General features: G+C 35.9%; 2 protein-coding genes across 2 annotated transcripts; one reads left to right on the top strand and one right to left on the bottom strand.

Moving 5' to 3' along the window:
* The first annotated feature begins 9,041 nt into the window (after window positions 1-9,041).
* Window positions 9,042-20,178, top strand: LOC126973831 (protein phosphatase inhibitor 2-like). Its single transcript, XM_050821175.1, has 3 exons — window positions 9,042-9,548; window positions 13,371-13,489; window positions 13,853-20,178. Exons 1-2 carry the CDS (start codon window positions 9,153-9,155, stop codon window positions 13,446-13,448), a joined length of 474 nt encoding a protein of 157 aa, XP_050677132.1. The 5' UTR covers window positions 9,042-9,152; the 3' UTR covers window positions 13,449-13,489; window positions 13,853-20,178.
* Window positions 10,750-11,479, bottom strand: LOC126973829 (major centromere autoantigen B-like). Its single transcript, XM_050821173.1, has one exon. The coding sequence runs from the start codon at window positions 11,477-11,479 to the stop codon at window positions 10,841-10,843; it is 639 nt and encodes a 212-aa protein (XP_050677130.1). The 3' UTR covers window positions 10,750-10,840.
* Window positions 20,179-21,924: the final 1,746 nt, after the last annotated feature.

Here is a 21,924-nt window from a genome sequence, read left to right as displayed (position 1 = left end):
TTTTGGTTTTGGTGTCGGCTGCCACCTTATTTATCTGATCCGCTATGAGCGGTGCCAGTTGAGCCATGAGGGCCTTGAGGGAGCCCTCGTCAAGAACCATTGGTGAAGCCATGGTTCAAATAATGTTGGTTTATGTTAATTTAAAGGTAACAACCCCCGCTGCCCGAGTCAGGCAGAGGGGGAATATAATGATTAAGTGGACAACTATAGTTTATTTGGACACTTGTACATTAATAAATTAATAATAATATAATATAGCAAAATGAAAAGAAATTAATAATAGTAATTAAGCCTAAGACTTAGCTTTACTCGATGTAGACTGGCTGGGCCGGAACCCCGATGCACGTTGTGCTGGCCCCCGCGGAGAAGACACACACGGCACGACCTGCAACTCACAAACACACACGATTAGCGTGTAGAATCGCGAAACACAGCACAGGTGCTAACTAACACGATCGTAAACCGGGTAATTAACACTGATAATAACTAAGCTTCGTTCTGCGAAGGAACGTAGCAGATGCGAGACTCAAAGAGTCCCGAACAATAGCGCGCGATAACAATAGCTAGCCCAGGTGGCCTGAGCAGATAGTGCGATAACGCAGGAAATAAAAATATTCGAAGGAGGACAGATAACGCGGCACGTGTGCTCGCGTTGCCTGCCTGAATCGAACTCAAACGACTGACGCATCGATCACTATTCATGCAATTTTAATCAATGAGAGACAGAGTAGGTGCTAAATGCTCATTGACATCGTATGATCGATGTTCGACGCGAGTTTACACAAGCCCGCGCTCGCTGGCCGGTTTACTGCGATAGCATTAGTTTTAGAGCGAGATAGAACACATAATATTATTCTCAATTCTTATTGAATGAAACCTTTTACTATTGGTCAAAATGTAAGCCTTAGTATTGGTGTGTATTTTCTGAACTTGTAAATATTTTTTAAGTAACAATTGTAATTGGTTAACTAGTTTTAAGGATTTTGTATATATATCATGTAACTTTCTAATAAATCATCTTCCACATATTCCTCACAGTCAAGCAGTTGTTTTATTTAATCTCCAAACGCTCAGTCTCTAAAAGCTGACCCCAGTTTATTGCATCTTGATCACCAGTCTGGTGACCAACGTGTGTGTGATGTACTGTTTTTAAAGTGAAAAAAGTGTATTTTTGTTTATAAAGTTTCCAAAAATGCATATAATCAAGAATTCCAAGGCTTGCGTAACTTAAGGCTGTAAAAGTCGTAGCAGTGAGAAATCAGATGAAGACAGGAATTTGTCATTTCACAGGTTGGTGTTTTGAGCTATTTTTGATTCATTTGTTATAAAATTCTAGATTTTGAATTAAGTTCTTAAACGATTAAAACTTTCCGTGTTTATGTAAATAAACCCATATTATAGCCATTTTTATAAATGTATGCTAAATATTGGTTTTATAGTGTTCTGCAGCCACAATGTCATTATATGTACGATAAACATCGTAGTATTTGAATATGACTGCTTGAAATAAAATATTATGTAGATTAAATTACCATTATACATGTATGTCCGCTAAACTTATCGAGCTAAAAAAAAATTTTTTATATTTTTTCAATTTATATTGTGTAGGTTCTCGGTATATGACAAATTAAAACATGCTTGGCTGACGGCTCTACAAAGAAAAAATCAGAGGTCTTCAAAACATTCTCGGTGTTTCAGCTCAAAGCTCATATTTATGTTTTTTTTATTACTATTTAGTTATTACTTCACCGGAAAGTCTCATCGAAATTGGTTCAGTTGTTCTGGGCATTACCTGATTATTTTGTTATTGAAACAATTTTAATTATTTGTAAACATATGTCATGTATATAAATATTACACACATTTTAACACACAAGATAAATTTTTTGTTTTCCTATTATCTGTTTTTGAATTGCAAGAATCTTCAGTGTCAGCCAGAAATAAAATAATAAACTTACAATGAAAGCTTCAACGCATACCCAAAAATCTTCAACCTCATGTAGATCAACCAGAGAATAAAGTCAAGAGATTCGTGTGCCCCGCCTGTTACTACTAAATCATTTACTGAGCCACTTATTGACGACAGCCCTTGAAAAATAATACTTTAAGAACAAAGAGTTAAAACAACGTTATTATGAATTCGAAAACAATTTTTTTGTCATTCATCTGCAGTTGGCAATAATCCTTCTTCAAATTATTTTAGTACATTAATTTAAATTTTGTATTAAAAATTAAGTGTGTTTGTGGCATAATTTCTGGTTACACAAGCAAATAAAGTATTTTCCCTATAATCCAATTAATTACAATAAATCTAAATATTACAAAATAATAGTATGCTTGTTCATCCTTTCATGTCAAAATGTATCGGCAGGTTTATGTGAATTTTGTACGAAGACAGTCAGAGAGCTCCCGAATCAAGAGCTTCCTTATTTTAACCCAACAGCATGTTTCCTTATTTCTTCAATTCACAATCTTTTATTTATCGGTATTTTGTTGATATTATAGTAGCAAGCACTACCTTACTGGAGTAAAAATCGGCTACATGTGGATTTGAATTGAAGTTGATTGCCTCATGTCATCTCTATCTATTGCACTACTAAGGGTAGGTATTTGATGAAAGAGTGCAACTACTTAGAAAATTTTCAATTAAATGCGCGCTCTCCAGACTTTATAAATTATTTATCCGCGAATCGCACCGAATCATATGCTGTAGAACTAAGCATATTAGCCAATCCTTCAATAGTTAGTAGTATGAACACAGGTCTTCATCAACGTTGATTGTAATCGCGTTGGAAGTACGACGCGTCTATAGCAATTTTCAGTTTTCAGGTCAACGTCACTCAGCGTGCATAGTAATGTAGCATAAATATTATATTTTCTTTATTATATCAGTGGTAAAGGCATAGCTAGAAGAGAACTAATGAGCGTACGGGTCGCATGGTGTTAAGTGATCACCACCGCCAACATTATCTTGCAACACCAGAGGAATTACAGAAATAAAGTTTATTGTTTCGAATTCTAAAATGAAATTATATTCACATTTTAAATGTGGAATATAAAAAAAAATCAATGTTTGTAACTTCATCCATACTAAAATTTATTTTTTAACACAGTTGAATTAACTTTTATTATTTCCAAAAAATACGACGAAAAGAAAACTATTTTTGTCAACAATTAACAGTATAGGTAACTAGCGATAATTTAAAAATAAAACTTCGATCAATGCCAACTTACAGAAAAAACACTTATCAATGTTCTGCCACTGAGTTGGTATATAGATTGCACGCATCACGCCACAGAGTACCTTTTAACCACAGAACACTATTTATATAACGAGTTAAACATCACGCGAATTGCGAAAGCACTAAAGCAGTCTTTTGAGAGTGCTTGATTGTGCGAAGCATTGCTGTAGTTGGAACGTTCAACGCAAGTGTTCTGTGAAGACCAACGAAGAGCATTATGCCGCCTATAGTGCTGGTAATGGGAAAACTACCATTTAGACTTTTAAATTTTGACAATGACATTGTTGAGACACTAAAAATTAAGTTGTTGTGAGTTTTTTTTTGTTCAACGCGTGGTTGAGAGAGGTTGTTGAATTTAGGTTATTTTTTTGTTAACGCTGATCGTGGTGTTTGTGAATCTGAATTTTATTGTTAGTGTTGTTTTGGTGGTGTTAGGTATAACTATTGTATGTAAGTATACGGTATTTTTGTAATTATAAGTGGAAGTGAGTATGGAGGAGCCGCCTGATTATAGGGGGGGAGGGGATACCCCCAGAGAAATCAAGAACTTTGAAAAGAACGGCAGAGATCGAAATAACTAAACCCGATGGCAAGAAGATTAGGACACCGGCAGAATCGATCCAATCAATTTATTCGAAACCTGGTTTTGAATCTGATTGTAACCTTAAATACTCTGATGAAGACAAAGGCCCATTCTCTGTGTATGTCTCTAAAATTGAACCAGACCCCGCGTCGGGATACGCATTGAAAATCCTTAAATTTGCACAATTCCTCCACAAAAATAAAATAACCAGTATTAAAGAGGGAGGCATTAAGAAACTTGGCCGCAATAAGATCTCAGTTGATTTTATTTCAGCTGAAAAAGCTAACAAATTCTTAGACTTGGATATTCTAGAAAGTTTCCGAAATTTCAAATATTTCGTATGGGGGTGGTCCGCAATATACCTACAGATTGGTCCCTCGAAGAACTTATTCAAGGCATAGTGGTACCAGTAAATTGTGGAGAGGTAATTCGAGCGAGAAGGCTAAATGTTAAGGTTAGTAATTATGGCATCACCACATGGGTACCTTCCAACTCAGTGGTACTAACTTTTTTGGGCCAAACCCTACCCGATAAAGTATATTGCTACCATGCTTCTCTCCCAGTTTCCCTTTACCAGCTTCCCACGATTCAATGCCGTAACTGCTGCAGATTTGGGCATATAGCTAAACAATGTAGATCTCAGCCACGATGTTATAAATGCGCTCAACCTCATTCCGGAGACTCTTGCAAAACTAATGACTTGGAGGCTTCCTGCTTCCTTTGTCATGGTGGAAGTCATATGGCCATCGATAGTAAATTCCCCGAACATGCTCGCCAAAAATCGATTAAACTTGTTATGTCACAGGAAAATATAAGTTATTCGGAAGCCTCAACCAGGTTTAATAAGCCAAGACGACTTTATTCTGAGGTCTCCAGACCCCATCCCTCCCCTGTTACTCCTCAAACTTCTCAATCCCAACCAGCGACCTCCACTCCCCGCACTTCTTCAACATCTTACAAGAAGACATTCTTACTCCCACCTAAACCTAAACCAGTTTTAGGGAAATCCTATGACCATCAGGCTCACCAAAATATTATCTCCTCTCCTTCCTCTTCCCAGCCAAATGGCTGTGCCTTACAGCTATTGCCATCTATAGAATCAACCCCTCTCCCCACTCCAAATGATAATCTTGCTGAACTACTTCTTTGCTCTCTTATTAATATGCTGTCCAAATTCTCGGACGCCTTACCGAACAATGTCTCTGCCCTGGTTGAACAGTTACTTGAAGTCCTTTCCCGCAATAATGGCTCCTATAGGTCTCCAAATTCTCCAATGGAATTGTAGAAGCATTCGCCGTCATAAACATGATTTGTCATATTTGATTAATCGACACAAATTGTCTATCCTTGCCATTTCGGAGACGTGGCTCATGCCTGGGTCCCATTTTAGGATTTCAGGCTTTTCTTGCCTCCGGGATGACAGGGATGATGGTTGTATGACATTCTCCCAAATTATTTTGCCTATACATAATCCAGGTTTACATGTAGTAGCTGCCAGAGCTGCTAATATATCTTTTGTTTCTGTTTATATTCCTCACCCCAATTCTAACATCATTCTCGAACTATCCTCTCCTCAATACCTAGCCCCATGGTGGTATTAGGTGATTTTAATTGCCGACACATCATCTAGGGTTCTCACTGTATTGACCCACCTTCCTCGTTCCTTTTAGATCTTCTTGATGACATAAATTTATGTAACCTCAATGATGGATCTGCCACTCGTAGAGTTTCCCCAGCACAAAATATCAGTGTGCCTGACCTTTCTCTTGCATCTCCTTCTCTAGTCTCCCTCTTATCTTGGCTAGTGCTACCAAGTTCATTGGGTAGTGACCATTTTCCCATTATTATTTCTTATTCCCATCAATCTCCTCCCTTTTCTCCCTCCCAACCTCTCCTCAAATACCAAGTCGCCAATGCCAATTGGCATCAATTTTCATTGCTTATGGATTCAGAAAGTGATTCTTTTACAGAGATAACAACATCTAATTGTCTCCAGATATATGAGAAGTCCATTTCGTCAATTTTAAAATCCTGACCGAAAATTTACTTCCTCCCCTCCTTGGTGGGATGCTGAATGCTCCGCCATGGTCCGCTCGCGAAAAGAAGCTGAGAAAATATTCTCCACATCTTGTAGCATGGTAGATTTTATTTCCTTTAAACAGATTTCTGCTCGCACATCAAGACTTCTTTCCAAAAAGAAATCCCTTAGATGGCGTCAATTCTGTGAATCCTTATCTCCTTGTTCCCCCCTTTCCCTCGTTTGGAAAAATATAAAAACGTATCGTAGAGGTTTTGACAAGCCAGACATTTCAAACAATGACCCAAACTCTTTTATTAATGACTTCTTTTGCCATCTAGCTTCTCCCTACGTCCCTGAATCTGATTGCCTTTTTACTCCAGATCCGATTTCTACCCTTTCCGACTCAGACCAAATGAACGATCCTTTTTCCTTCTCCGAACTAACATCTGTTCTTCATCACCTTCGTTATTCCTCTCGGCGCGGATGGTATACCTTATTTCTTCATTTGTAAATCCTCTACCACTAGCAAAAAAGTCCTTCTTAATATTCTCAATTCGTTCTACTCCTCCTTTGTAATCCCGAATTCTTGGAGGACACAAATTATTATACCCATCCTTAAACCTGGCAAGGACCCATTGGTTGCTTCCTCCTATCGTCCCATTGCTTTGTCGTCAGTTCTGGCCAAAATTATGGAAAATTTTGGTAAAAAACAGATTAGAATGGATAATAGAAAATAAAAATCTCCTTTCTAATAGCCAAATGGCTTTAGGAAACGTAAGGGTACGCTGGACAACCTAAGCATCCTTACTTCTGAAATTCGTTTAGCATTTTCTAGAATCAAGCATGTTGTTGGGGTCTTTCTAGATGTCTCAGCGGCATATGACAACGTTCACCTTCCTCTACTCAGGCAGAAAATGCACCAGCTGAGTATACCGGTTAGGTTGATCAATATATTTTAATATGTTAATGGGTCGCTCTATTTCCGTCCGCCATCAAGGAACCCTCCTCCTACCTTGAACTGTCTGGAAGGGCCTCCCACAGGGTTCGGTGTTAAGTCCTATCCTATATAATATATATGCTTCTGACCTACGCCTTACTGTTAGCCCATTCTGCAAAATTCTTCAATATGCTGATGATATAGCACTATACTCCATCTCATCTTCTTTTAACTATTCATCATCTTGCTTAAATTCTGCTTTATATTATCTGAATCAATGGCTCTTAGACCACAACCTCACTCTTTCTGTCCCCAAATGTACTGCGGTTATTTTTTCCCGCAAACGCACTATAACGGTCATAAATCTCTCAGTAGGTGATGAATCACTCTCGTTTAAGGATAATGTTAAATTCCTAGGTCTTTTTCTTGACTCTAAGCTCTCCGGTATTCACCACTTGAAGTGCATTGTTAAGAAATGTGAGAGGGGTGTAAACGTTATGAGGGCCCTTTCGGGGGTACGCTGGGGTGCCCACCCATTTTGTCAAAAACTTTTATACATGCTATCGTTCGTAGTCATTACGGTAGCTTTCTACTTGAGCCGTGTAGCAAAATAGCCCTGTCCAAATTAGAGAAAATCCAGTTCAAATGCTTACGAATCATAACTGGTGCTAGTAAATGTTCTCCCCTCAACGCTCTCCAAGTGGAGTGTGTAGACCCACCTCTACACCTTCGCCGTCAGTACCTAGCCGATAGATTCCTAACTAAAGTAATCCAATTTAGCGCACACCCCCTTCTTGATATTCTGCAGTCTTTGTCTCTAACTATTCAATCTTCTTTATATTGGTCTCATAAAGATCCACCTCCGTTAATTAATTCCTATACTAAATTTAAAGCCTTTCCAGTTCCCATTTACCAATCAGCCTTATTTAAGTAGAATATCAGTCTCTCATTTTCCAACCTAAAATTTTCTTTGACTTTGGAATTACTAAACACTGCCCTGAAGCCAATAGAAAATTTAATTCCATTCTATCTTCTGATTGGTCTGATTGGGTGACGTTGTACACGGACGCATCCAAATTATCCAACAATAGTTGGTCGGGTCTGCAGTTTGGATCCCTAAGTTCCGTATAATTTTAAATTACAAAAGTCCCCCGCAGAATTCCATCTTTACTGGCGAATCAATTGCCCTGCCCAGGTGGTGTCATATGTTGACTCACATAAGATCAATAAGGCTTTAATCTTGTCTGACTCATTAAGCTGCTTGTTGGACCTAACAAAAAATCCTTTCAAATCTTCAAACAACTTCACAATTAATTTAAGAACAAAGGCATCCCTGTACAGATGTCACATAATGGGAATAGAAGTTGCATTAGCTTGGATACCTAGTCATATAGGGATAACTGGCAATGAAATTGCAGACTCGTGCGCTAAAGACGCGATTCAGTCTGGAACATTTAAATTTAATTACTGTTTTCCTCGAGATCTACGCGCTATGTCTAAACACTTTCTGGTTGATTCATGGAATGCTTTATGGCAAATCACAAAACAAACTAAAGGTAAATTCTATGGTTCTATCCAACCCTTTATCCCCTCTAAGCCCTGGTTCTTTCCTTTAAAAAAAAAACAAAATAAACTTTTCACTTCTGTCATCATACGACTTCGCTTGGGATTTGTCTGTTCCCCAGTATTTTTGGCCAAGATCCGGGTAAGGGACCATTCTATATGTGAATGTGGCCTTGAGGAAGGTACTCTTGAACATATTTTTTTCTATTGCCCTAAATTGTCAATTCCTTTATATGACCTTCTACCGAAGGATATCCCTCGCCCCATCAACATCCTTTTTCTTCTTACTTTATGCCATTCCCCTTTCATAAAGATTCTTTACAAATTTATCTCCCGCAATAATATTAAATTGTAATTTCTATCCTCCATACTTTCTTCGCTTCTATTAGGCACATATTCCCACATTTCTCCCTTAAACTTAGATTAGATACTAACAAGGTAGTTAATATTGTTGTGTTATGGGTGTTTATTACTAACCGTACTAACTCTTGTTGCCTATTCTTCAGTTCACAAAAAAACCACAGCTATATCAACCGATCATTTCCTTTTAAATCAGCTCTTTACATACTTCAATCAGCTAAATTAAAATAAAAAATCTCTTCACCTTGACGTTGGCCGAATCGTCGACATTCAGTCGACGGAGCCAGTTATATAAAAAAAAAAAAGGTTGTTGTGAAATGCTCGAATCTTGAAGTGGGCTTTGACTTTGAGAGAAGGTTGCTGATTATGTACGTACATACATCAGTTTGAGTTTTGTAGAAAAGTATTATTCAAATATCATGCAATATACGTAAAGTTTTAATAAATATGGCACAAAATTTGCAAAAAAAGCCGTCGAAAGGTATTTTAAAATCATCGCGAAGTGTCGATGCACCAGAAGGCGTACCATCCACCAGTAAACGACCCAAAGAGCAGCGATTTGATGAGATGAATATCATGGAGACTTTTCATCCTCCAAATAAGGATTATGGACATATGAAGGTAGACGAACCGAAGACGCCTTATTCGGAAGCAGTAGATAGCGATATGGAGCCAAGTGATGAATTAGATGCAAATATTCTAGCGGCAAAACTGGCGGCAAGCATGAATAAACCTCCGAAATGTGTGGACATGTGCGATAGTGACGAAGACGAAACAGACGATGCCAGACAGCGGCGATTAGAATTTGAAAAAAAGAGAAAAATGCATTATAATGAATTTCAGGTATGCCTTTTATTAAGTAAACCCCTTCACAATTATTTTCAACAATGACCAGCTGAGTCCATAATACAAAAGTGATGAAGTCAATTGCCGAATTTGTTGGATATTTTCAGTTCCTGCCCATGTTCTGGTACTTTAGTAGATTGGAATTAGAGTACACAAAAAAATTTATATTATAATATACTATATGTAATACTATTGAAAGAAACAGTATCAATTAAAACATTGCACTGCTAATGTTGCACTTATAGAAAATTCTATTCATATACTAAAATAACATATTTTTTTAGTATATTCAACCTAGAAAATGTACTTATTGCTACTTTATTATATAAAAATGGATGAAATCTTGGTACCTCACCCCTTTTTTCTAGCATGTTTTGCCACTTAACTGACCACACCTTAAACTGACAACATGCAATCCTTTCTTGTACTGCATGCTTCCATGCTATTTATACTTCTATAAATCTAAACTTAGTAGCCCAACCCACATGTATGGAATACAGTAATATTTATTAAACTTTAAACACAAATTCCTTAAAATGTGATGTTTGTGGCTTGTAATGTTTTTCAGGAACTATGTCCAATTATATGTATTATTACCTTATTAAATGTACTCAACAGTTTTGTTTTGTAAGCTCTGATTTTCTAAAGTTGTATCTTTGAGCTGGGTCATCTGTGTAGGTTATCTAATTGTTATATGTGATATCTTGAATTATTATTCTTAGATGTCAGATTAGATTCTAGATATTACCAGCATGCACTGTGGCACCCTGATGTGCACTCTCTTATATGTCAGACCTCAGTCAACCAACATGTTAACAGTCGAAATGGAATAGTATTTATTATGTTAAACTCTATAAATGTGAGCTCAACTAACATTGGAAATATCTACACCCCTTTTAGTTTTGGTAATGTTCACTTAAACTTTGTACGATAATAATTTAACAGACAGTATTTCATTGAATTCAACAATAACCCCCTTATTCATAATGGTCCGCTAACTTTAAACAGCCGCTAAGAAGTGTTTTTTCTCAATCTGACTTAGGTCAATAGAAGAAGACAGAGTGAGAATTAGCAATGCTTTAGGTTAGCAGCTTATTATGAATAAGGGGGTTAAGGTTTATTTAAATGGTTGTAAAAGACATCGAAGGTATCATATTGAGTTGTAAAAACCCGTAGGTTGTAACAACCGGTGACAGGTATTAATAGGAAAGATAATATGTATATTCATGTAGGAAATTAAACTGCATTTTGTTTACTTCAATATAAACGTATAATATAAAAGAACAATATCATTTTTCCATCATTTTTGTATGCATAAAATCTGTAATTTTAGTTTGTTTGAAACACTTCTGTCGTGCATACACATTTTGTAATTCACATTGGATTTTAATCAGCGTATCGTCACAATTTCCCTGCATGTGGAACTCTTCATTAAAAAGAACAATCTTTCGTAATACACTAACAGCATTGAGACCGTCAATCAAAGTTGGCACTGTAAATTGTTCTTCCGAGTCTTCCTGTTCATTTTCATTTTCCTCTTGAACTTCACGTACAATATCATCCTCCGTAGCTGGTGCACAAACTGCAATAGACTGATCTACATCAATGAACTCGTCTGTTTCAGTAGTAGATAAAGCAGGTCGTAAATTTTGGGCTAATTGAGCCAAAGAAATATTGTCCTCTTCATCGTCGTCAATCACATCATCTGAGGTTCTTGTTATAAGACTTGTAAGATCTTTAAAACCTGCATGCCCAAAGCAGTTAGCTATAGTTTTTTGTGAAACTTTTTCCCATGCTTCGGATATCATCAAGATGGCATCAAGAACCATAAAGCTGTTCTGATTATTACTGTCAATGCTTTGTATTAACTTTAACACTTGCAGTCTTCTATTATGAGATTTTAAACATCTTATTACACCTTGGTCCATAGGTTGCAGTACAGATGTAACATTTGGTGGTAAGAACACGAGTTTAATACACTTCAGATTAGTAACAGCCGGATGAGCAGGACAATTGGATAATTGTACTAAAAGAAGAACTTTCTTATTGTTTGCGTTTAATTCAGCGTCCCAGTTTCGTAACCATTTTTCAAAAATTTCCGATGTCATCCATGACTTCACATTGTTTTCATATGTTACCGGCAGTGAGCGTATGTTTTTAAAGCATCTTGGTTTCTTAGATTTCCCAATAACTAAAAGCTTCCTTTTACAGGATCCTGTCATATTTGCTGCAACCATGATCGTTAGTCTCGTCTTGGACATTTTTCCTCCCGAACAATTCTCTCCTTTGAATTTTAAAGTCCTGTCTGGTGTCACATTGTAAAAAAGTCCGGTTTCGTCTGCGTTATAAATGTCTTCTGGACTGTAGCCTTCGCATAATGTAGGCCACTTTTGCGTAATCCATTCGTCTACAGTATCTTTATCCACACTGGCAGCTTCACCACTCATTTTCCCGCCGACAATGCCATGTCGAGCCCGGAAACGTTGAATCCAACTAGACGAGCAACAAAATCTTCACCAAAACGTTGAGCAAAATCGTTTGCTTTTTGTTGAAGAATTGGTCCATTTATTGGCACATTTTTGTTGAAGAATTGGTCCATTTATTGGCACATTATTTGTCAATCTTCGTATGCCGCGTTGTTCTGGCTCGTTTAATTTTCAAAAAATTCTTGTCGTAAAGGATTTGAATTTTCTCGCTTTCTTTCCAAATGGTTGAAATTGTCGAGTGAGATACACCATATTCTTTTGCCAGGTCTTTGTTTGGAATTCCTTTCTCTAGATTTGAAATAATATGCGATTTTTCTTCGATACTGATTTGTTTTCTTTTTTGCGACATGTTACAATTTTCACAGTTAACTCAACAATAATGTTTTGGTGCGTCTTGTGTAAAGATAAGTAACAAACTGACTTAAGAGATATGACGAAGCGGGCCTTGAGGCTACGGCATGCATGTGCTTTGTTTCTAAGAATTACAAAAGACCCTAAACTTTGTTTACTCTTACGATAATAGCCATTGACTATTATACTGTGCCAGATGTGGATACAGTTACCAATTCAAATTGTTTACAATACAGCTGAGCCGGTCGTTCTACAGATATAATTCTCCGAAAACATTAACCAAATGTGGTCGCTTAATGCGGTATGTCGTAGTAAACAATGTCGTAAAAACCAATGTTTTATATAAGGCGGTCATATAACATTCAGCCAGGACCTTTGATTTTGGTAAATTTAACCGGTATGTGGTTCTAAACGATGTCGCCATAAACGGTTTTGACTGTATAATGTTTTAACTTGATTATATGAAACGAAGTTTTTAAGAAATGCCAAGACAGTCATCAGATAGCAACAAGGCAGCAAACTTGTTAGTTCGTTGTTCACTGTGCAAGTCATTCAGCCACAACCCGAAATGTTTACTACATATATTTTTTATTAATGGATTTGGAATAAGTACCATATAACATATGTCTGTAAAAGTAACTGAAATTGTGTTAAGGAACATATCTTTTGTAACCGTGTGTGCACCAGAATTGAGTCTGCTCAATAAGTTGCCTGTATGAGGGGCCCATAGGAGTTATAAATGTATATATAATGTTATAAATGTGAATGTGAGTTTATTACACTTCCAACCATTTGAAATTTTGCACACTCATTTGTAGGTTTATATATTGTTATATACATTATACTATATATATATATAGGTGAGATAAAACCTGTTGACTGACAGACAGACAGTGGGGTCTTAGTAATAAGGTTTACTTATATGTCAGTCTTATTTAATTCATCTGTACCAAACTATAAAGTTCATTGCTGTCTATTTCAGGCACTGCAACTGGCAAGGCAGCTGTTGGCACAGGAGGAAGATGAAGATGATGATAAGGAGGCAGCAACTACCACCTGACTGTTTATATTACTACCAAAAGCAACACTAGGCATGCACTGGTATGTTTCATAACTAATAACATTTTGAAGAGTGGATAAAAAGAAAATTAATTATTTACATTGTGAATTTTAATGCTAATTTTATCAAAAATCAACATACCTAGTTGATTTATCACATTATTTACATGCTTTATTTCCAAAAAACAATTTGAGACCTAAAAAGTAGTTATTATTTGGATCTGTTTGTTTGTGCACACTAACTTCAGACACAACCAAAGCAAATTGAATATCGTTTTTATAGGGCATTTTGTGTTAAGTTAAAAGGAATATTTAATGTTTGTCCCATTCCAATAAGTTTACAAAGCTAAAAGTTACAATCATTACAAATGCATAATATATTGTAATATGTCTTCTTCATTTCAGGGCAAGTATGAGTTCCAGTTTATCAGACAATATTCTCTTAGAGCATACTATTGGTGTTTCCCGTTTCTGATTTGGCTGTTTAAATAGTCATATTAATCTGTGTTGAAATTGTATACTAGTGGGACAAGTTGACTGTTATTAGCCTTGTACTGACTGAGCGAGAAGACTCGCTAGGAAGCCTCAGACATTTGCCGCGGGAGGCCACCTCGGTCTTTGGATTTTTTTGTGTAAGGCAGCCACTGACAAGCTGAGCCAGCATCAAGCTCTCAGTTTGATGTGAAGTCGAACAAAGACTGCATGTGTTTAACGCAGGCTGTCCAGAGCAAGAAACATTGTGGAGAAAGCCTTAGGCATTTATTTTGTGTTCAGAGTATTGAGGAAACCCTTACTTACCTTACTATATAGAATTAGAAAAAGATTCCGTTGTTTGTTGAACAAGCGAGGCAAAACACAACCTTTATAAGTACACAAGGCAAACTTACCGAGGCGCTTATGAGGATAGACAAAGACTGTCAACATTTGGGCCGTGGCACGCTCGGGCGAGGCACATTTTGACCGACCGAGTATTTGGCTCTGGAGGCTGCTCGCTCAGTCAGTATGTGGCTATTATTGAAATTATTTATGGCATCCTCATTGTCATTGACTGTTCAATGTTGTTGCAGTTTGATTTTTATAATGCAAAGTCAATTAATAAGTGTTAAGAAAAAGTTTGATAAATGTGGATGAAAAATTTTTTTCAAGTGATTAAATATTTTAAATTTATTTTTGAAAGCTTGTCAGAGGACTTAGTTGCTATGTGTGTTTAATTTGTAATAATTATTTCTGTTTTCCTGATATATTTTTCATACTATAATTAAGTAAAAATAATTGTCACCCAGACAAAGTGAAATTTGTTGTATTGATGCCCTCAATTTCACTTAGTGCCTTGAAATTACACTGTCATAGGAGTTGTTAATCCTCTCCCCTTTGCAGAAATACAATTTCAATAAAATGACACTAAATATCTTCATGATGTGCAAGGAATTCTGTTGTTTAATCAAAATTCAAGCTATCATAGGAATCATCAACATGGAGATTTTAGTTTTCCTGTTTCAAATATAAATGAGTTATATTAAAATGATAAGTGACATTTATCACTCTCTACATTAATTTAGCTATATTATGTGTTTTTCACTTGTGTACTTATTTGCGTTTTGTTTTCTATTAGAGAATAGGTACCCTAGCTCTATAAGAAACTATTGAATTGAAAAAAGTCACTTTCACATTGCTTCTTTTGTAGAATTAAAAAATACATTGGATTACTTTGTTAACTATTGAATATTTGAAAATTCTAGTCTGTGACAATGTGCTATTTAGGTTATATTAAGTAAGTTGTTACAAAATGGCAGTAACATATTTTGTGTTTATGAAATAATCTGTCTCAAAGCAGTATTTACAAATATATTTTATGAACAAATTAAATTTGAAAACAAAATTTATGAATTATGCGGAACTCGAACCAGCGTCCTCGCGTTCCGTGCGAGTGCACTTTTACGGAGCCAACCGTTCGAGTGACGTATCGTTTATAAATCTTGTATGTCTTATTCAACTCTAAGGTTGTGGCTCCATCTACAGGATCTACTTTACAGTTGATAACCTGTTCAACCCCAATATTTGCATATTAGGAAATACACTTGAGATATCGCCATTTCAAATCTTAATCTCTTTAGACATGCAGGATTTTTAATCAATACGTCACTCGGACTATTGGCTCATTGGAAGAGCGCTCGCACGAAACACATGAGATACATTAACACAGGATTTACTAACGATACGCCACTCGAACGGTTGGCTCATATGGAAGAGTGCTCGTAAGGAACGCGAGAGGCTGCGGGTTCGAGTCCCGCATCGTTCATAAATTTTGTTTTCAAATTTAATTTGTGTTATTAATCCCAGAAGTAAGGGTTATCACTTTAAAAAATAACAAATTGTTTATATTTCATAAACCTTAAACTAATACAGCCATAGTATTTATGCTATTGTTAGAATTACAGAGCAGCTATTAAAAATACTGCTAAAGTAAATCTCACAATCAATATTGACTTTTTACCATCACTTATATGCTTGTTGAGAACTAAAACATTTGGCCATAAGGCTGATGAATGTTTTTCTTTAGACAATCAGTCATTAAACACCTTCTAATAGAAATGATAGTTTGTGATAGGCACATTCATAGGCCTTTAATGCATTTTTATCTTTATCTTACATTATATACATACCTAGTGTATTTTATTATACTTTCGCATGTTTATATTTATGAATATTGTGATGAAAATTAAATAATATTACCTATATGTAAAAAAATCACATACGCACAATTTAATCATTACCATTGGTTAGATAGTAGATATTCATATTTTACTACATCCCTTGTTGGAAGTGGGATGCAACCATGTAATTTAAGGTCTGTGTGACGTCTGCAGACAGTCTAACAAATGGAACTTTAATTGTGATTTGTAAAGTGGCTGATGTCAGACCTGATGTCACTAAGTTAGTGGACTGTATAGTTTTCAATGCACGTGGATTATAAAACTTTCAAATTTGTGTCAAACCTGTAGGTATATTTAACAGAGCTTTGTATTGCTTAACAAATACCGAATTTTTTTACAGTTGAACACAGAGAAACATATATTTTGAAATAATTGTCAATATAATGACGTAATTATTGTATTGAGTACATTGACGTACTATAAACAATAAGACTCCCAATCCCCTATTAAAAGATAATCAAAAATGTCCGAGCAGCGTTGTATATACGTATATATTAACTTATACAGATAATATTAAAACATTCGTTCAAATTAACACCTTTTTTCGAAGCGGTAATGTTCAAAGTCTTGTATACGCTCATTGGATTTTGTTCTCGAGAGTTTGATTATACTGCGAAAGAGATGGATGCGCACACGAGACAAGAACATTAAAAACGTCATTTTAGTTACACAATATTGTTAATTCAAAGGGGCACAAATTACGACACTCCATCCCTTTTCTGTTTGGGTATGCTGTTATTTGGACAGTTTTTCAGTGAACACTGTCATCGCGTGGCTTTGTATTCGAAGTGCGGTCGAAACACAACAGTATCAAAACTCTGCCTAATGTCTATTAGTACGTAGTAGTAGTACGTAGGCAGAGTTTTGCTCCAGAAAATTTTTGAGCGTGATTGTTTATTGTACGTCAATGATAAAATATGAAATATGTATGAATATACGGGCCACTTGTGTTACTATATTGCATTGTGACAAAATAATTTAACACAAGTCAGTCACCTATCAATTTGGTGGGTAGTTTGACATAACGTTCAATTTGTGTTTATAAATAAAAAGTGTGGAATTGTGTTTTTGTCGGTTAAATAATTGTACACGTCTTGTACTGTGTTCCTCTTTGAACTGTGTGGGTGTTTGAATGTCATGGTGTGACAATACATAAGTCTTAGGACGACGGGAGCAAAGTGGTGTGACCGGGGTCGAATTGTGTGCACTACAACCTTAGGTCGGTTTGTAATGTATTGCGATCGATTGTATCGATTACATTGTCTTTTAAGGTAGAAGATCCTCCTTATTGTCAGGGCCATGTATTCAAGCTATCATTCATCGCCATAAATTTGTCATAAAAACAATTCCTAATTTAATAGCAATATAAGTATGTTTTAGAGATACTATAACTATTTTCGTCTCAATTCCACAAGATACGAAAATCCTTCGACGAATCTTGTCAAAAGCTTTCTCCTAGCTGAATATAAATATATAATATGATGAATTATTATCATTAAAACCTATTATTATTACGTATGTTTGTATTACTGGTCATTGAGAATTGTGCCCAACAGTAAATAAAATTCGAGGTGTAAAATATGAGGTGAGGTATATTTTAGCAAAGTTAATATAGAAATAATGACGTGATATGTAACAATAAATTACTAAAAACGGAAAATCTATTTTATATGAGATATAAGAAAGCGACTGCTATAATATTTTGTGTAGATTCTTCCAGAAATGAGGCTGTGTGGGAGTTATATTGTGTATAGCGTTTAGGTGCTTGTTGGTTATAGTTAGGTATCTATATCATATAGCATATTGTGATGTTTGGTTTCGTTATTGAGAGAGAGGCCCGCTATATACGTAATGACGTCGTTCTTTGTATGTGAGCAAGGCCTAAAGCGGCGTTCTAATTGGCCATCGCTCGCGATCTCGCTAATTATTTTATATGAACCGCGGTATACCCACTGTTCGCGTTGATGACTGTGATAAAGAATGGGATTATAAGTCGCTTCGCCTACTTACTTATTCAAAATCGAATTTTACTCAAATTTGAATTAAAAAAAATATTTATTGACTGTCACATTGATGCTCAATGAGTTGCCATTTTTCAACAGATTATTCGTACAAGTAGTATCTAGGCAAATTAAATATTGATCGCATGGCGGGATGCAGTTTCCTTATCTCCGGGATTGTTGCATCGCGATATCGTGCGATGAACAAACGATGCCAATTAGCACAATGCTTACTTGCAATAAATAGTCCTTTACTATATTATAAAAGGAATAATTAACATAACGACTTTTAATTTTATGCTTTGCTTATTTACATTGAAATGCAATACTTATTGTACTTTGTAATCGACTACGAGACTTTTTTTTTAAATAATAATGCTTTTGTTTGTATAAGAAATACACTCGAATCAGAATTTGTCTGATTCGAGTGTATTGTTACATTATTTACAAAAAATATCATTCATATATAACTATTATATCCTTAAAAAATGTCATATTCGCGATTCTGTTCTACTGTGGATTAAAATACGACAACAGAAAAAATTGTCGCATAATTGGCTATGTGCCATTGTAAGGTCTGTTTGTCTGTTGTTTCCCACTAAGAAGTAACCACCACGCGAGTGACACAACCACTAGCCGTTTTACTGGTGCAGTAACGTGACTCGTGGTTGTGCCACTCACGTCAGCAGTCAAAACAAATGTTGGTATGTAATAGTAGTGCTTAGGTATATTAAAGCCCAGACAAGTGTGTACAGTGTGTAAAGCAACATTACAGATATTGAGTGGTGTCAACTTTAAGAAACGCCGGCCTAATTAGCCGGCTACTGACTGTGCGAGCAGCCTCGGATGTTTGCCGCGGGAGGCCGCCTCGGTCTATAGACCTTTTGCTGCCGCGCGCGGCAAGGCTGAGCCAGCATCGAGCTCTCAGTTTGACGTAAAGTCGAACAGTGAGCACGTGCTTAACGCGGCTTATATTGTGGACAATTTTGCATGAAACCGTACCTTCGGTAAGCTTTGACCACCACTGCCTTTATATTAAATATTTGACTGGTACAAAAAGGAAAATAAATTAGGGGCTGTCCAAAGCAAGAAGAGTTGTGGCGTTTTCCACGCCTTTGGCATTTTAGGCTCTGAGTTCAGAATGTTGAGGAAACCCTTATTACTATTAGAACCAGAAAAAGATTCCGTCGTTCGTCTAACAAGCGAGGCACAACACAACCGTCTTGAGTGCGCGCGACAAACTTACCGAGGCGCTCTCGAACATGGACAAAGACCGACAACGCTCGGGCGAGGCAGCGCGTGCGTTTGTCTCGGACGAGCAAGTCTTGACCGATGGTGGATTTGTCTCTCGCAGCTGCTCGCTCAGTCAGTACGCGGCTATTGGTGTGTGGCAAGAGAAATATGCACAGATCGCATTCAGCGCACATTCAACACACTTGTCCACTGCACCGTATTATACCGTGACCATCCTAGGAACGTTTTAGGGAAAAAGTTTTTTGTAAAAGTATGAGACTGGGTGAACTCGGAGCTTCAACACATAAGTAGTACCTCAGTAGAACGTGTCATGTTTAATTCCTTAAGAATACGTTCTTGATAAAGTACGGTGTAGTTTTATTCTTCACGTAATACAAATCAAAGCTTTTCATTTGTATATTTTGTGAACATCTTGATGGATCCAGTATCTACATGATATATTAAATTCATTGCATTCGTACATGTATAAGATCGCCAATAGGTCGATCATGATTAACATATAACTTAAATGAGTTTTTGAAATGACGATTTTTTTGAGATATCTGTGACGTTGCTAAGTTGGGCTTGACGCCTAAGATAAATTATTATAAAATCTTCCAAAATTATAAATTTCTGGTAAATGTTGTGGTCTGGCTGCTATGTTACTGAATTGTTGAAATTGTAAGTAGTTTATGATTATAATGTGCAAAAATATAGGCTTTCATATTTGGAGACCTAGGCGAGGTGTTGTATATATTTTATAGCAATAAAGTTGTACTTTAAATACTTGGTTTTGATTTATTTGTCTTACTTATTACAATTGTCTTTAAAATTTCTTTACAACAAAGGCAGGTTAAGGACGCGTTTGCGAATCCGACAATAATAAGATATTTTTCGGTAGAGTTTGTGATGAAATGAAACTAAATGTAACAAAACTAAAAATTGCCACAAATAGATTACTTCTTTATCTCCATTAAGCGGGAAATTTTTGCTTTGAAATTTTGATATTTTATGTTGTAAAAACGATTATCCGTTACCTCTTCACACAAAATTGACGAAATGGGGCTTCATTCAGGATCAGTTTTCTGCTACTACTTACATAATTTTGTCACTTAAAAATTACGTAAGGAAAGCAGATATAATATTTTCAAACACACGGGAAATAAATTAATGAATATATTATAAATAATCCCAGAAAAAAATAAAAATGAATCGTCTAAAATTCATATATTTTTCTGATAGGCATGAGCTTTAAAGAGTGGTATTAAGGTTTTATTTTATTTTGTCACTCCGTACGCATTGCACAGAAAGATCTATCGAAACAATCAGTCCACGCTCGGCCGCAGTCGTGGGTAGACACTGTGTCGGTTGTAAGCAGCAGCTCGTATTCGGAAAGATCGCTGTACGAACATGAATATTTTTTATAAGCTCTACAATACTGTCTTTGATACTTTACATATTTTGTACGCAGTCAGATTTTCAAAAAATAAATAAATAAATAAGTTCATCTCTAATAACAGGTCTATATTAAATCGACATCCAAGATGGCGCCTATGAAATTTACCAACTTCTCTTCATGGGTGTCATTTTCATGGTTTTCGGGGTCAACAATAACGAATATCGGGTCAAAGTCGAAATCCAAGATGGTGCCTATGAAATCTACAAACTTTTCTTCATGGGTGTCATTTACAGCGTCAATATTAGAATTCATTCATTAACTTAAATTTTATTATAAAAGGCCTATCTAACAATATCCCACATACTAAATATATTCTTCATTCCCTAAATAAGATGAGAGTTGCAACCATACCTTAGAAACGAAGTATTTACGTTTCGGCTTTTCACCCACAATATTTTCAAAACACATTCCGTTACCAATCTAATATAAAAAATCTCAAAATTTGCTTTTGAAATATCTATCTAATGATACTTTAGAGACTGAGCGTTTGGCGATTAAATAAAACAACTGCTTGACTGTGAGGAATATGTGGAAGATATGATTTATTTGAAAGTTACACAATATATATAAAAAATCCTTAAAACTAGTTACCCAATTACAATTGTTACTTAAAAAATATTTACAAGTTCAGAAAATACACACCAATACTAAAGCTTACATTTTAACCAATAGTAAAACGTTTCATTCAATAAGAATTGAGAATAATATTATGTGTTCTATCTCGCTCTAAAACTAATGCTATCGCAGTTTGTGTAAACTCGCGTCGAACCTCGATCATACGATGTCAATGAGCATTCAGCACCTATGCTGGCGTTCGTACAAAGTGTCAGAAGTGAAACTTCTTTGTGAAAACTAATTTTTAAATCTCGTTTATATTAATAATTATCCTAATCCTTTCTCTGAACCAATTGTTTTTTGTCAATATAAGAAATTATTAGATGTTCTACTCACTCGCGGTGATCCCAAATTCGTTCTCTGCACCCTCGAGAACCTCGATTAAGATATCCATATTGTTGAAATCATAATTTTGCACGGCAGCCAATTTGGATTTAAAAAATGATCCCAAACTCG

Source organism: Leptidea sinapis, chromosome 30, assembly GCF_905404315.1.
Source record: "Leptidea sinapis chromosome 30, ilLepSina1.1, whole genome shotgun sequence".
Lineage (NCBI taxonomy): Eukaryota > Metazoa > Arthropoda > Insecta > Lepidoptera > Pieridae > Leptidea > Leptidea sinapis.
The sequence above is the reverse complement of the archived record's forward strand: the minus strand, read 5'-3'. Positions and strand labels throughout refer to the sequence as shown.